This window comes from Camelus bactrianus, chromosome 7 (assembly GCF_048773025.1).
Source record: "Camelus bactrianus isolate YW-2024 breed Bactrian camel chromosome 7, ASM4877302v1, whole genome shotgun sequence".
NCBI lineage: Eukaryota > Metazoa > Chordata > Mammalia > Artiodactyla > Camelidae > Camelus > Camelus bactrianus.
In genome coordinates this window covers 5,777,466-5,792,781 of record NC_133545.1, presented here as the reverse complement: position 1 = coordinate 5,792,781, position 15,316 = coordinate 5,777,466, and the positions used below count along the sequence as shown (strand labels likewise).

Below are 15,316 nucleotides of genomic sequence, written 5' to 3'. Positions count from 1 at the left end.
GTTCCCTTGGCTCAGGGTGGGCAGCCAACGGTGACCCAGGCCCTCCCACCTCCCACCCCAGGTCCTTCCTCTTCTCACAGCTCCATCCTGCAATGTGCCCTCCCTCCCCCTCATCAGCCCAGCCCAGCCCTTTAGGGGTGGCCCCCTCACTGGCCCCCGATTCCAGGAGCAGTACTGGTTGACGGGCAGGATGTGGTTTTGCCCTGGAGTGGTGCCCAGGGCCTCAGCATCTCCCGGGCCTCTTCCACCTTCCTGCTGCTGCGCTGGCCTGGGGCCCGTGTCCTCTGGGGAGTGTTCGATCCTGCAGCCTACATCACCCTGGACCCCCGCTATGCCCACCAGGTGTGTGGGGGATTTGGGTGAGTTGCTGGGTGAGGCCACAGTGGTCCTGGATTTGACTGTTTCATGTCCTGTGGCCCAGGTGCAGGGTCTGTGCGGCACCTTCACCTGGAACCAGCAGGATGACTTTCTGACAGCTGCTGGTGACGTGGAGACCAGTATTGCTGCCTTTGCTAGCAAGTTCCAGGTGGCAGGCAAGGGAAGGTGCCCCTTGGAGGACAGCACCCCACTCTCCCCCTGCAGCACCCACTCTCAGCGCCACATTTTTGCAGAGGCTACTTGTGCCATCCTGCACGGCCCAGACTTCCAGGTAGCTGGGTTGGGGGCGCTCCTCCTGTTTGCACCTGTAGGATGCAATACCTGTCCTGCCCTCCTCCTAGGCTGCTGGGAGGGCCCTTCTCCCTGCCATGGTGGGGCTGCTGAGCACCGGGATGTGGCAGTGGGGACCAGAGAAGATAGGGAACCCATGGGGGAGGAGCTGACCCATTTCCTCATCTCCCTCCAAGGAGTGCCACGGGCTGGTGGAGAGGGAGCCGTTCCACTTGCGCTGCCTAGCGGCTGTGTGTGGCTGTGCCCCCGGCAGGGACTGCCTGTGTCCCGTGCTCGCTGCCTATGCTCGGCACTGTGCCCAGGAGGGTGCCCTGCTTTCCTGGAGAAACCAGATGCTCTGCCGTGAGTCTGCTCAGCTGGCAAGCCCCACCCCCAGGCTCCTTCTCCCAGCACTTTCTAGGAGCAGTTTAGTGAGATCCCAGATCTTTACAGCAGAGGAGGGTCCCCAGAAGGACCTTGGCAGTTTGCTGGGTTTGCCTCCTTTCAGAGACATGAGGGGCATGGCGTCCAGAGGGGTTGGCAGAGCAGCAGTGGCTATGCCTCTGACCTGCATGCATCTCTGTGCCCAGCTGTCCTGTGTCCTGGTGGCCAGGAGTACCAGGAGTGTGCCCCAGCGTGTGGTCAGAACTGCGGGGAGCCGGAACACTGTGCGGAGCTAGGTGGCTGTGTGGCCGGTTGTAACTGCCCCTTGGGACTGCTATGGGACCCTGAGGGCCAGTGTGTGCCCCCCAGCTTGTGCTCTTGCCAACATGGGGCCCAACGCTATGCCCCTGGCAGTGCCACCCTGAAAGACTGCAACCGCTGGTGAGAGCAGAAACCTCTAGGGGGAGGCAAAGAGCTTGGGGCTGGGGAGATGAAGCTTAGAGGAAAGGGATGGGGAACGTAGCCCCGTGGGTTCCAGGCAGACAGTATGTACGTGGGATTACAGATCACTGATAACTTCCCCTCTGTGGTGGAGCACATTAGGACCTATAAAGCACTTTTTATGTTATTACCTCATTTAATCTTACTGAATTCTTAAAATAACTTGGTTAAGTAGGAAGTGGAAGAATTGTTCCCACTTTGAAAATGAGGAAACTGAGGCTCGAATAAGCTAAACGGCTTGCAGAATCAAGCAGCTTGTTAATGGTGAAGGACTAGAACCTAGATCTCTGAATTCCAGTTGAGGGTGGTCCAGAGGCATTTCCAAGGGTTAGGAAGTAAAGGCAAGTGAAGACCTATGGAGGCTGCGCCAGGGTCCAGGGCTTGGTGTGGGTGAGACTTCAGTGAAATCGCGTGCTGGGTATGGGGTTATTCAATATCTCTGCCCCTCCCTAGAGCCCAGACAATGGCCTCATTGGAGCTGGGGCAGGAAAGGGTGGTAGTGTCTACCCCAGGTATGGCTGGGTGCTGGGAGCAGCTCCACTTCCTGTGCTTGTAACACCCGGGGTTGGGAGTGAGATGCTCAGGTCTCCAGCATCAGAGCTGGGTTTTCCCTCAATGTTGGGGGCTCTGCACCCTTGGGATACTGAGGCTTTCCCAGGTCAGATCAGGGGCTTGGAAGTGAGTCCCCGTTTGGACCTGGCCCTTACCTCCCTCCCAACCTCCGGCAGTGTCTGCCAGGAGAGGGGCCTCTGGAATTGCACTGCTCATGGCTGTGCCCCTCCACGGGCATTCTGCCCTGGTGAGCTTGTCTATGCCCCCGGTGCCTGCCTCCTCACCTGTGACAGCGCTGGTGCCAACCGCTCCTGCCCCCCAGGCAGCGTGGGAGAATGTGTCTGTCCCCCAGGCACCGTGCTGCTGGTAAGTCCAGGAGGGGGCTGCGTGGGGCACTGAGGGGCCTGCCCTAACCAGCACACTGCCCTGCTCCCGGCTGTCTGAAACTGTTGGGAGGGGGTGGGCATCAGGCAGTCCTCCAAGGAGCCTCTCTGTTCCCGGCCTCTGCCCAGGACAAGCACTGTGTGCCTCCTGAGCTGTGTCCCTGCCGTCACAGTGGGCAGTGGTACCCACCCAATGCCACAATCCAGGAGGACTGCAACACTTGGTATGCCCAGCTCTGTGACTTAGTGACCCCTGGCGTGGGCTGGGGTGATGGATGGGGGTGTGACATCCAGACTGGCCTGCACAATGGGAGCCCCCAGTATCCCTCCAAGCTGAGGGTCTATCTAGAATTGCTTGGAATCTGGATCAGCTGGCACCCCCAGATACAGCTCCAAGTCCCTGTCTTTGTGACTCTGTTTCCCTCTTCCCACTGCCCACAGCGTGTGCCAGGGCCAGCAGTGGCACTGCACGGGCCAGCGGTGTGATGGACGGTGCCAGGCATCAGGTGCCCCTCACTATGTGACATTTGATGGGCTGGCCCTCACCTTCCCTGGGGCCTGCGAGTATCTGCTGGTGCAGGAGGCCAGTGGTCGGTTCACAGTCTCGGCCCAGAACCTGCCCTGCGGGGCCAGCGGCCTCACCTGCACCAAGGCGCTGACCGTGCGACTGCAGGGCACCGTTGTGCACATGCTCAGAGGTGGCTGCGACACTGAAGGGTGACATTGCCAGGGCAGGGCACCGTAGGTGGCAACACAGCTCCACATGGGTAGCAGAGGTCCTGGGCCCCCTGTGTCTCCCCACTGCTAGCCGTCAGTGCAGCGGGGCTGGTGCCCCTTCTCCTTGATTGAGAAACATAATTCTGGAAGGCTCCATGAAATTAAGGCCCAGAGATGTCTAATGACTTGCCCCAGGTCAGAGAGCTAGAGAAGCAAAGGAAGGGATGGAGGGGAGGCCGGGGGACCTCATGCGAATCTTGGAGCCCCTTTACCCCAGGGCTGAGCCTGAATGTCTCTCGTCCTCCACAGGCCGGGCAGTGACAGTGAATGGGGTGAGTGTAACGCCCCCCAGGGTCTACACGGGCCCCGGGCTGAGCCTGCGCCGAGCTGGCCTCTTCCTGCTGCTCACCACCCGCCTGGGCCTCACCCTGCTCTGGGATGGAGGTCAGCCCCCCACCCTTAGCCCTCTGACCCATGCCCCAAAGCTCCCCTTGAACTCTTCCTCCTCTGAACATGTGGTCGGAGTCTCCACATTATGTTTTCATAATTATGTTTTTCTTCATTATAAAAGTAATACCTCCTCAGCAAAGAAACATTTTAAAAATACCAAGTTTTAGAGAGAAAATATAAAAATAAATCTAACATCTCACTACTGGAACCCAAGCAGTTGGCGATTTAGAAGTAACTGTTACTGAGAAATTGAAGGAAATCAAAATAACCCCCCACACCCCTTGCGTGGGAGAAAGTCACCTGGTCAGCACAGCAGGGCTGCCCTCGGAGCCGCCAGCCACTGAGGCTTCTGAGGCTGGCGGTTGTCACAGTCCGTCCTGGAGTCTGGAGTCCAGCCTGCTGGGGAATTTCCCTACCCACTGACCTGGGTTTGGTTAGGAAAGTGGGCTCCCATTTCTTGCCCTTAGCCCCTAGACATAGGTCTTTTCTAGCACTGCCAATCATCCTCCCCAAAAGAGGGCGCCAGCGCCCCTAATGGGAGGAGGTGCCTCCGCAGGGTGGTCCTGCAAGCCCACATAATAGATGTCTTGGTCTTCTCTCCCCCAACCTCCCATCCCCCACCACTCACCCGCCACGGAAGTCCTGTAGGGTCATTTCTCCACAATTCTGCCCCTTGCTGCCCTCCCTGTCCAGGCACTCGGGTCCTGGTGCAGCTGTCCCCCCAGTTCCGTGGCCAGGTGGCTGGGCTGTGTGGAGACTTTGATGGAGATGCCAGTAATGACCTCCGGAGCCGCCAGGGAGTCCTGGAGCCCACAGCTGAACTGGCTGCCCACTCCTGGCGCCTCAATCCTCTCTGCCCGGAGCCAGGGGACCTGCTGCACCCCTGCACCGTGAGGACGGGGAGGAAAGGGGGAAGGGAGGAGGAGGCAGCTGCAGAAACCTGGGAGGCTGGGTGCTGCGGAGGGGTCTGGCTGGTCCATGGTGCTCTGCCTGCAGGTGAACGCCCACCGGGCTGGCTGGGCCCGTGCCCGCTGCGGGGTGATGCTGCAGCCACTCTTTGCCCGGTGCCATGCGGAGGTGCCCCCACAGCGGCACTACGAGTGGTGTGTGTATGACACCTGCGGGTGAGAGGGGCAGGCCTGGGGACAGGGGTGGGCGTGGGTGCGTGGGGGTGGAGGGGGTGCTGGGGCTGAATGCTCCCTCCTGCAGCTGTGATTCAGGGGGTGACTGTGAGTGTCTCTGCTCGGCCATCGCCACCTACGCAGATGAGTGTGCCCGGCATGGAGTTCACGTGCGCTGGCGCAGCCAGGAACTCTGCCGTAAGTGTGCCCTGCCCTTGGTCCTTGATACCCAATCCTGCCACTCGCTTGGCTCCTTCGAGGATACTTCCCCTGGCCCAAGAGCCAGCCATTCATCCATTCAAGGGCAGATATGTATGGAGTGCTTACCGTGTGCCACTGTCCTAGATGAACCAAACACCCTGGCGTTGCTGCCCTGTGTGACTTGCATGTTGCAGATAGCCTTAGGAGGGGCTCAGCAAGCGTCTACAACCTCCCACCCCTGCCCCGGGCCCTCCATGGGTGTTACCTTGGGCTGGCTCACTTGCTACAGTTGCTTCCTGGTGCCCTTCATCTCAGTGACTCAAGCCTCTCATCTCTCCACCCAGCTCTGCAGTGTGAAGGGGGCCAGGTGTACGAGGCCTGTGGGCCCACGTGTCCCCCCTCCTGCCACGACCACAGTTCTGAGCCTGGGTGGCACTGCCAGGCCATTGCCTGTGTGGAGGGATGTTTCTGCCCTGAGGGGACTCTGCTGCACGGTGCGTAGGTTCAGAGTGGGCAGAGGGATGGGGCACTGGGATGGGGAAGGGGACACAAGGCCAGTGTGGCAGGGCTTTTGCCAGAGCCCTGCCTTCTGTGATCTCAGGTGGAGTCTGCTTGGAGCCGGCTTCCTGCCCCTGTGAGTTGGGGGACAGCTTCTTCCCACCAGGGACTGTGCTGCAGAAGGACTGTGGGAACTGGTGAGTGGGGACTCGGAAAAAGCCCGGCGCCCTGGGCTGGCTGAGCCCGGTGTTGCGGCTGACCTCAGAACCCTGTGTCCTCAGCACCTGCCAGGAAAGTCAGTGGCTCTGTGGGGATGATGGTGCCCACTGCGAGGCGCTGGTGCCTGGCTGTGCGGACGGAGAGGCCCCGTGCCAGGAGAGCGGGCACTGTGTGCCCTCGGGGTGGCTTTGTGACAACCAGGATGACTGTGGCGACGGCTCAGATGAGGAGGGTGAGTGTCCTGGCCGGCGTGCGGCCATGGCTGAGTGGTGGGTCAGTCCTCATACATGTAACTGAAGCCCATGTCTGAGGGCGGTTTCCTAAACTGCTGTTCCCCTTGCCAGCAAGTCAAGGGTGTTCTGGTCTTTCTGGGGACGGGGGCTTCTCTGGGAATCTTTGTCAGCGTCCTGAGCCCACCTGCTCTCCCCACACCAGGCTGTGCCACCCCAGGCTGCACGGAGGGACAGATGTCTTGTGGCTCTGGCCACTGCCTGCCCCTGGCCCTGCGCTGCGATGGGCAGGACGACTGTGAAGACGGGACGGATGAGCAGGGCTGCCCCTGCCCCCAGGGCTCGCTGGCCTGTGCTAATGGGCACTGCCTTACCCCCGCCCTGCTCTGTGATGGGCACCCCGATTGTCCAGATGCTGCCGATGAGGAGTCCTGTCTGGGTAGGTGTTCCCCGCCCTGGACTCCAGCCCACCAGGCACCCCTTCTCTGCTGGCCTCCCCTCCTTCACCAATTCAGGTTCCTGCTGAGAGGCAGATGCCTGCGGGTGTGTGAGTGAGGGCACCCTGCACAGTGAGGATGAGGGGCGGTGCCCCAGCAGCAGTGCCTTTCTCTGGCTCCAGGGCAAGTGAACTGTACCCCTCTGGAGGTGTCCTGTGTCGACGGTACCTGCGTGGGGGCCATCCAGCTGTGTGATGGAGTCTGGGACTGCCCTGATGGAGCGGACGAGGGGCCTGGGCACTGCCCCCTCCCCTCTCTGCCCACTCCCCCTGCTGGTACCTTGCCCGGCCTTTCTGTGTCCCAGGAGACTCTACCGACTTCCCTGGCCAGTGCCACCCCTGGTGAGTCTCCTGGACGAAAAGGGGCAAGAAAGCTGGTGTCTGGAGGCCTGGGAGGGAGGGGACAGCGTCTCAGAGGGAAGCCTTGGGGCAGGTGCTGGGGGTGGTGGCGGGAAGGACCAGAGCATAGACCCAGCCTCGTGGAGACACCGAAATAAAGGAAGTGAAGAACATTTTAGGGAGACTGAAAAAGCCCCAGCCTTATTCCCTGAAGTTCAAGTCCCCCTCTAAACTGAGAGGCGTCTAATAGGAATTCTTGGATGAGGGGAAAGCTTCTGGAAAACCAACAGGGCAGCCGAACGCGGGAGCGAGCTGGACTTGGGGAGGGGCGGAAGGTGGGGAGAGAGCAGGGCTCGGGAAGGGGGCGGGAAGGGTCTGGGAGAGGGGCGGACTCGGGGGCGGTGGAAGGGCCCGGCCACCCAGTCCGCCCCACCGGGGCTCTAGCGTGGGTGCCCCCGCAGCGCCGCCCTGCGGCCCCTTGGACTTCGCGTGCGGCAGCGGCGAGTGCGCCCCGCGGGGCTGGCGCTGCGACCGCGAGGAGGACTGCGCCGACGGCAGCGACGAGCGCGGCTGCGGCTGGCCCTGCGCGCCGCACCTCGCGCCCTGCGCCCGCGGCCCGCACTGCGTGGCCCCCGCGCAGCTGTGCGACGGCGTTCCGCACTGCCCCGACGGCTCGGACGAGGACCCCGGCGCCTGCGGTGAGAGCCGGGTTCCCTCTCTTCCCACCCCGACCCGGCGGGCCTTCACCCCGGCGGCTCTGGCTGGCGCGCCGGCTGGAGTGACTTAGGTCTGGGGGCATCCGAGTCTGAGCGAGTTTTGTGCTCCTTGGATCTTTTCCATGAAACTCTTTTTGAAAACTTTTGCCCGCCCACCCAGCCCTGGGGAGAGAAGAAAGGGCTTTTGTCTTTGCCCACATTTGGGTAGGAGGGCTAGGAGGATGGGCAGTGAGCGACTCTGCGGTTTGGGGATGGGGGGAGTGGCTGTTTGGAGCCCCCCCCCCCCAGCTTCACCCCACCAGACCTGGGTGAAGTCAGCCCTTCGAGTCCTGGCCAAACGGGGTGGAGGGTAGGGAGGATGTCCACAGGCCCCAGTGGCCTGCCCCTCGGGGACCCCTCCCAGAGGGGTCTTGGAGACAGACTGGGTCCCTCTGGGCTCTGCCTCCTCTCCTGCTCCCCCCATGCCTTTGGCTGCGCTGCTCTCCTCTGCAGGGAGGGGGCGGGAGGGGCAGGAGGGGCAGGAGCCCAGCAGGACACTCTGCCCACTTCTGCGGGCTCCACCCAGCTGCCCACATGCGGCAGCCCCTTCCCTTGTGGTTTGGCTCCCCAGCTGTGCCTGAACCCTGAGCGGCTCTGCAACGGGATCTCCGACTGTCCCCAGGGCGAGGATGAGCTGGGCTGTGGTGGGCACATCATTCCCCCGATGGAGGCCAAGGCTGGCAGGGGCCCGGAAGATGGCAGTCCCTCCCACCTAGTTGTTTTCTCTCCTCTTCCCCTCAGAGGGGCTGCCAGCCCCAGGAGGCCCCAACAGGACAGGAGCTCCCTGCCCAGAATACACCTGCCCAGATGGCCTCTGCATCGATTTCCAGCTGGTGAGGGTGGGGAGCGGGGGTGGGGGGTTCTGGACGCAGAGCCATTGTGCCCGAAAAGTGAAAGGAACCCTGACCTCACCCCGTCCCCAGGTGTGCGACGGGCAGCCCCACTGTGAATTGGCGGGGGAGGCAGGGCCCTCCCCGGAAGAGCAGGGCTGTGGAACCTGGGGCCCTTGGAGCCCATGGGAGCCATGCAGCCAGACGTGTGGGCCTGGGGTTCAGGGCAGGAGCCGCCACTGCTCCCCTCCCAGTCTCCCGGTGCTGCAGCACTGCCCTGGCCCCGAGCACCAGACTCAGGCCTGCTTCCCTGCCGCCTGCCCAGGTGAGGGGCCTGGGGCACCCAGGAGGGCCAGTGGGGTGGGTGGAGCCTGGAGAGAGCAGGGGAGAGGGAGGCACTGGGTCCCAGCCCAGTCTCATGGTCCCCAGCACCGCCTGCCTGGCCCTTCCTCCTCACAGTGGATGGTGAATGGACCTCCTGGTCTCCCTGGTCCCCATGCTCGGAGCCATGCAGGGGCACCACGACCCGGCAGCGGCGGTGCCACCCACCCCAGAACGGGGGCCGGGCCTGCGCCATACTGCCCAGGGACCCTCACGGCACTCACCAGACCAGTGAGTGGAAGGGAGGAGGACATGGTGGAGGGAGCATGGAGGGGCTGCCTGCAGGGGACCCACCCTCCAGGACCTCCAGTTGGACTTTCTTTCAGGGCCCTGCTCTCAGGATGGCTGCCCCAATGTCACTTGCTCCGGGGAACTGGTGTTCCATCCTTGTGCCCCCTGCCCTTTGACTTGCGATGACATTTCTGGTCAGGCCGTGTGCCCCCGTGACCTGCCCTGCAGCAGCCCGGGTAAGGGGGCTCTGGACGTGGGGTATGGCGGGCCTGAGTGCTGCGGCCTGGCTTTCTGCAGAGAAGCCTCACCCTGGGCCTTCCCTAGGCTGCTGGTGCCCCACAGGCCAGGTGCTGAACCACGAGGGGCAGTGTGTGTGGCCCCGGCAGTGCCCCTGCCTGGTGGACGGCACGCGCTACTGGCCTGGACAGCGCATCAAGGCCGACTGCCAGCTCTGTATCTGCCAAGATGGGCAGCCCCGGCGCTGCCGGCCCCATCCAGACTGTGCAGGTGAGGCCTTGCCCTGGGCCTTTCCTGAGGGGGTCTCTGGTCTCCTCCCAGACCTCCCAGCTGGGCACCCACCCCTCCTCCACCCCTGACTCTTGGCCCTCTCTCAGTGAACTGTGGCTGGTCCTCCTGGTCCCCCTGGGCTGAGTGCCTGGGCCCCTGTGGGAGCCAGAGCATCCAGTGGTCCTTCCGGAGCCCCAATAACCCCCGCCTCTCTGGCAGAGGTCGCCAATGCCGGGGCATCCACCGCAAGGCCCGCAGGTACGTGCACCAACTGTCCCTCCCCACTAACATCCAGGGACCTACAGGGACCTTTGACCTCCCCTCCAGCTCCCACTCGGGAAGCCGGCTGTATGCCCTTATTCAAGGTGCTTCCATGAGCACCACGGACCCCAAATGAGGACTCCCCACTCTGTGCCCCTGTTAGTCTAAACAGCAGGACTCACTCCCAGAACATCGTTGGGGACCCCTGGCCTTCTCCTGCATCAGTTCTGTGTCCTGTAGGTCCAAAAGGAGGATGTAGGGAGCCCACAAATCCAGGGGTGGGTGTGGGTCCTCTGGTTTGTACCCTGTGCCTCTAGAGGTACCTGGGGTGCAGCTCGTAGGAGGAGTAGCCATATCTGCCTGCCCAGCCCTGTGTGGGACCTGCTCCACTGGCCAGGGGTCCTGGCACAAATTGATTCCACATCCCTCTTTTGGGCCACTTGCAGTTTCTCGGGTTCAGGGGTGGAGTCAGGGTGACAGGGTAACCAAGTGTCCCCGTTGGCCCAAGACTTTGCAGGTTTTATCGCTGAAAGTCCCAAGTCCTGGGGAACCCCTCACTCCAGGGAAACTGGGATGGGTTGGTCGCCTAGGTGAGCCCACTCACTAGGCGAGGGGCGGACCTCCATCCCCAGGTGCCAGACAGCGCCGTGTGAGGGCTGTGAGCAGCATGGCCGGGTCCACAGTGCGGGGGAGCGCTGGCGCGGGGGCCCCTGCAGGGTCTGCCAGTGTCTGCACAACGGCACGGCACGATGCTCCCCCTACTGCCCACTGGGCAGCTGCCCCCAGGTGAGGGGGCGTGGGCGCCTGGGGGCAGGGCAGCAGGACTCGGTGTGTAGAGGCCAGGATTGTGGGTGGCTGGTGGAGTGGGTCAGAGGCAGACAGGTGGCCAGTTCAGCGTGTCTAGCCTGACTTTTGTGCCCGCAGGACTGGGTTCTGATGGAGGGGATGGGAGAGCCCTGTTGTGGCTGTGTCCTGCCTGGTGAGTGGGTCTGGGGCTGGCGGGGTAGCTCCAAGAGGAGGAGGGTGGGGAGGACTCAGAGCCAGAGGTGGCAGCACCGAGTCAGGGGGCATTGGCTACCCCAGCCTCAGGTCCTGGATGCCGGGAAGGAAGGGTAGAGGGCGGTGTGGGGGGCTTGTCTCTGCTCTCCTAAGGCTGGGCCTCAATCTCTGCCCGCCTCCTCTGTCCTTTTCGGGTTTTTGCCTCCCCCACGAGGTCACCTTTGAGGGCACTTTCTTCTCTTTCATTCTTCTGGGCTGGATCTGCTTCCTTCCCTGTTCCTCTAAGAGCAAACAAAACAAAGCTGGATTTTTCAAGAGCATCTTTGCTTGAAAACTCAGTTATAAATAAAACAGGAAATTAGAAAGGCTCAAAAATGGATACACTTTTGGGTCCAAACTCCATATCCTGAAAGGGCACTGACAGGTTGCTAAGGTTAGGAGAGGCCAGCACACACGGTTGTGCAGGTGGTTCACTGCACGAGTTATGTGGTGGCAAGTGTAGACCGTCTAGGCTGGAGGGCCGCTTGCATCAGAGGTGCCCTTTCCTAGTGCCCACCAAGGTGCCCTATTAGTGACAGCAGCCCGGGATTGGGAACTGCAGCTGCTTGGTCCTGGCCCTGAAGTGGCCTTGGACTGGCAGTTTTATTCTATGTTCTCGAAATATTCAGTGGAAGTGAAAACTCCCAACTCACACCAGGGGAAGGAGGATGGGCCTTTCTCAGCTTGGTGGGGAGGGGGCTGTGCCCAGAGCTCCTAGGAATCACGGGAGAAAAAAAGGTGCTCCAAGAAGCAGAGAGAGGTCTGTGTGCTGGGCCAGGGGCTGGTGGGAGCCCGAGTCACTTCACACAGGAGAGAACAAGACGGTCCACCCCACGGCCACTCCTGCCCCCGCTCCAGCCCTCAGTCCCCAGATCGGACTCCCTCTGATCACCTACATTCTACCTCCCCCTGGAGGTAAGGGCCACGTGCTGTTGGCGGGCGGAGGGGGGTTACTGCCCAGGGGTTGTCCAACCAGGGAGGGGAAACCATATGCTTGGGATAGACCTCTTGCCTTCCACCGGGAAGGTGGTTATCCTAAAGATCTGGAAGTCACCCCAGCCTAAGTTTCCTCTCCAGCCCTGTCGTCCCTGGACTGGCCTTCCATCCCTGTTGACCCCGCAAGGTCAATTGTGTGAACTCTCTAGCGTGGGCCTTTCAAACCCCCAGCTCCCCTTGTGGCTTCCTAACTATGCCCTTAGCAGGCTCCTGCCACCCTCTGCCCTCCCCCCACTCCAGCCCCCTCTCTTCTGCACCCAGACCCCTGCTATTCTCCCCTGGAACTGACCCGACTCCCCGAGGGGAGCCTGCATGCTTCACCGCCGCAGCCGGATCACCCTGCCTGGGCTGCCCCGCCAAGGCCTCCCAGCGGGGGGCCCGGCCAGTGGATCCAGGGCCCTGTAGACGACGCTTACACTCAACAGCATACCCGGCCCCCCTACCTGCAGCTGGACCTGCTGCAGCCCCGGAACCTCACTGGTCAGTGGGGTGGGGGCAGGGCCTGGAGGAGGGGGCGGTGGTGGTGGGCTGGGGTGGTACTCCCTCCTTCAGTTCTGACCCCTGCCTCTCCCCCAGGCATCGTAGTGCAGGGGCCTGGGTCCTCAGACCTGCTCCAGTTCAGCAGTGATGGTCTACACTGGCACAACTATCGTGACCTCCTGCCTGGAACTCAGCCCCCACCCAAGGTATCGCCCACCTGGATTCCCTGGGCCATGAGCCATCATGCCATTTTGTGAGGCTCATAGTCTTTGTCCCTAAGGGGGCTGCTAGTTCCCTGATGGACATTCCTTGCATTAGAGGCTTATCCAACACCTGTTAGTAGCAGGGACAGTGCTCTGTGGAGCAGAGGGACCACTGTCCAAGTGGCATCAGAAGCAACAGAAGTGGCTCAGATGCTGGGCAGGGCGGGTGTGCGCTCTGTTATGTAGGGAGGGGGTTGGGGTGACGTCAAGTTCACTGAGGACCTCGGTGCCTGTGGGGAGCAGCCTGGGCACAGCCCTGCGCTGGTGGAATTTGCTTCCTCCCCAGGGAGACCAGCTTCCTGGAGCAGGGGCAATCAGTCCACACCAGGTGTTTACTCTTAAATACTGAGGGAGTGGGGGAGGTGGGGTATAGCTCAAGTGGTAGAGCGCACGCTAGCATGCAGGGGTTCAATCCCCAGTACCTCCTCTAAAAAATAAATAAATAAACCTAATGACCTTCCCCTCCAAAAATAAATACTTGGGGAGCCCCTGCTGTGTCTGGACACTGGCCTGGCCCTGGGGACACATCAGTGGGCACCCTGCCCTTGGGGAACTGGGACCAGAGCCCCTCAGCCAGATGGCTTATGCCAGGAGAGCATGCGCTCTGGAAAGGCTGGGGGATGGGCAGGCGGGGCACTGGGCAGGGTCAGGTGGCAGCCTGAGCAGAAGGCTGGCTCGAGTCTCCGTGAGCAGCTCTCCCCCCAACCCTGTGCCCACAGCTTTTCCCTGGAAACTGGGATGAAATGGCTCCCACAGTGTGGACGTTTGGCCAGATGGTGCAAGCTCAGCACATCCGGGTGTGGCCCCCAGAGGTCCATCATGGTGCTGCCCCTCTTCGTGATACCAACCACAGCGTCCCCCTGAGGGTGGTGCTGCTGGGCTGCGAGTCAGGTACAGGCTGGGCTGGGGAACGGAGGGGCGGGGGCGGGAAGGAGGGGCAGGCAGGAGCCCTCAGCCATAACTCCCACATGTATTCCCACTGGCAGCGCCCCCGTGTCCAGGGGTTGGGCACCGCTGTGCCAGTGGTGAGTGTACCCCAAAGGGGGCCCCATGTGATGGGGTGGAAGACTGCGAGGATGGCTCCGACGAGGAGGGCTGTGTGCCCCAGCCTGGCACTGGCAGGTATGGGGTGCCCTGAGGCCCAGCTTGGCCTTGAGGGAGGCGCCGTGTACCGCCTTCACCCCTAGAGTGCCCCGGGGCCCTGTGTGCTGAGTTGCTGCAGCTGGGCGCCTTCAGAGGCCCCTTTCCACCATAGGATGCTAGGATTCTATGCCGTTTTCCTAGAGTCTGGAGATGAGTGGTTCTCAAAGTGTGTTCCCTGGGCCAGGAGTATGAGCATCACCTGGAACTTGGTGACAGTGCAGATTCTCAGGCCCCAGCCCAGACAGAGGCAGACGCTCTGGGGGTGGGGCCCAGCTTTCTGGTTTACAAAGCTTCCAGGGGATTCTAAGTTTTAAAACCACTATGGAGGGCATCCCTGCAGGCAGTGGCCTCTTAAGAACCCCGTCCCAGCCCTGCCTCAGGCCCACCCAAGAGCACACTGAGCCCCTGCTGGGCTGGGGGCTCTGCAGCTGCGAGAGCCCCTGGAGCCCCCGGGTTATTTTTCTTCTCAGAGTCCAGTCCACAGCCAGGACCCTGGTCCCCTCCTCCACCCAGCCTGCACAGCTGCCCCCCCAGCCCAGGGAGGTGAGTGGGGAAAAGCGGGCCCAGCAGGAGGGGTGCGGGGCCCCTGCTCCCCGTGGTCCTCCTCCCTCTCTCCATGTGACGGGCCAGCGCTGCCTCCCTGTGTGTGGGGCTGCTTTCTCCATCAGGCCTTCAGCCCTGAGCCTCCTGGGGACCAGCCTGGTGCTGGGCTGGGGCTGGGGGCCAAAGGGATGGCCAGAGGTGCGGGGAAGCACAAGGCAGATGCCTGGCCTGGGGGTATTTGGGAGACAGGAGGGGCCTGCACCCCCAGAAGAGAGGTTTTGGCTGCAGATCAGGCCCCAGTGCTCAGAGCCACCCTAAGCCTGGGGTCCCCAGAGGCTTCCTGGATGAGACTTGAAGGACGGGGGAGAAGGAGCATCTGTAACACAGAGATGAGGGGTGGGCACTCCCCCACCGGAGAACAGCCTGGTCAGGAACCCAGAGGGGAGGGTGACCACACACTTAGGCACAGGGGTGGGTGTTGGGCGAGGGAGGCCACAGGGGTTTGGGGTACAAGAGCCAAAGTGGATCCCCTTGGGGAGCAGTGAGAACAGCCCCTGAGCCCCCGGCACCCAGGGTGCTGAGTCCCAGGGTGCTGCAGAGGAGTCAGGCTTCTCACCCCAGCTCTGCCCTGCACTGCGGGAACGAGAGGGAGTGAGAGGGCGATGCCTGGACCCCAGGCGGAGCTGCCCTCAGGGTCCCGGCTGCACAGCTGAGCCCTCTCCCTCTGCAGGGTCTGGCAGAGCCCGAGGCTGAGCGCTGGCGTCCCGGGCTGGGGTTGCCCACGCCCTCTACAGGTACGTGCCCAAACTCCAGGCCTCGTTCCCAGACCCCCAGCCCTCCTGGTCTTTCAGAGCAAGGGGCTGTTACATCTCCAGAGTTCAGTCTTCCGACTCTCCTCGTCCACTGACTGAGCAGGGTCAACTTGCCTCCCCCAGACCCCTGGCCAGGAGGGGGCTCCCCTGGGCTGTGGGATGCTGCCTGGCCCCACCTGCACTCCCTCTCTCACCCATTCACAGAACCAAGCACCCCTTTATGAAGTGCTTCCTGGCAGCAAATGTCTCTAAATTGGCACAGGGAAGCCAAAGTCACCGAGTTAGCATGTCCCTAAATAGGACGAGGAAAGGGGCTCCCTGTGGCTGTGTGCCAGCT

The 15,316-nt window shown here is 62.2% G+C and overlaps 1 protein-coding gene across 1 annotated transcript in view; it reads left to right on the top strand.

The window, feature by feature from the left end:
• SSPOP (SCO-spondin) overlaps positions 1 to 15,316 on the top strand; it is a 56,786-nt gene that overhangs the window by 6,088 nt on the left and 35,382 nt on the right. The window contains exons 13-44 of the mRNA XM_074366803.1: positions 167 to 342; positions 422 to 649; positions 846 to 1,011; positions 1,239 to 1,473; positions 2,262 to 2,451; positions 2,598 to 2,692; positions 2,910 to 3,166; positions 3,495 to 3,629; positions 4,329 to 4,525; positions 4,632 to 4,759; positions 4,845 to 4,954; positions 5,302 to 5,451; positions 5,559 to 5,652; positions 5,737 to 5,906; positions 6,110 to 6,343; positions 6,524 to 6,742; positions 7,201 to 7,437; positions 8,236 to 8,327; positions 8,418 to 8,649; positions 8,784 to 8,936; positions 9,032 to 9,172; positions 9,261 to 9,443; positions 9,551 to 9,701; positions 10,337 to 10,490; positions 10,629 to 10,683; positions 11,553 to 11,657; positions 12,000 to 12,218; positions 12,315 to 12,424; positions 13,201 to 13,372; positions 13,468 to 13,603; positions 14,095 to 14,167; positions 14,898 to 14,961. Coding sequence (XP_074222904.1) covers positions 167 to 342; positions 422 to 649; positions 846 to 1,011; positions 1,239 to 1,473; positions 2,262 to 2,451; positions 2,598 to 2,692; positions 2,910 to 3,166; positions 3,495 to 3,629; positions 4,329 to 4,525; positions 4,632 to 4,759; positions 4,845 to 4,954; positions 5,302 to 5,451; positions 5,559 to 5,652; positions 5,737 to 5,906; positions 6,110 to 6,343; positions 6,524 to 6,742; positions 7,201 to 7,437; positions 8,236 to 8,327; positions 8,418 to 8,649; positions 8,784 to 8,936; positions 9,032 to 9,172; positions 9,261 to 9,443; positions 9,551 to 9,701; positions 10,337 to 10,490; positions 10,629 to 10,683; positions 11,553 to 11,657; positions 12,000 to 12,218; positions 12,315 to 12,424; positions 13,201 to 13,372; positions 13,468 to 13,603; positions 14,095 to 14,167; positions 14,898 to 14,961 — 5,061 coding nt within the window. The remainder of the gene's footprint in view (positions 1 to 166; positions 343 to 421; positions 650 to 845; positions 1,012 to 1,238; positions 1,474 to 2,261; positions 2,452 to 2,597; positions 2,693 to 2,909; positions 3,167 to 3,494; positions 3,630 to 4,328; positions 4,526 to 4,631; positions 4,760 to 4,844; positions 4,955 to 5,301; positions 5,452 to 5,558; positions 5,653 to 5,736; positions 5,907 to 6,109; positions 6,344 to 6,523; positions 6,743 to 7,200; positions 7,438 to 8,235; positions 8,328 to 8,417; positions 8,650 to 8,783; positions 8,937 to 9,031; positions 9,173 to 9,260; positions 9,444 to 9,550; positions 9,702 to 10,336; positions 10,491 to 10,628; positions 10,684 to 11,552; positions 11,658 to 11,999; positions 12,219 to 12,314; positions 12,425 to 13,200; positions 13,373 to 13,467; positions 13,604 to 14,094; positions 14,168 to 14,897; positions 14,962 to 15,316) is intronic.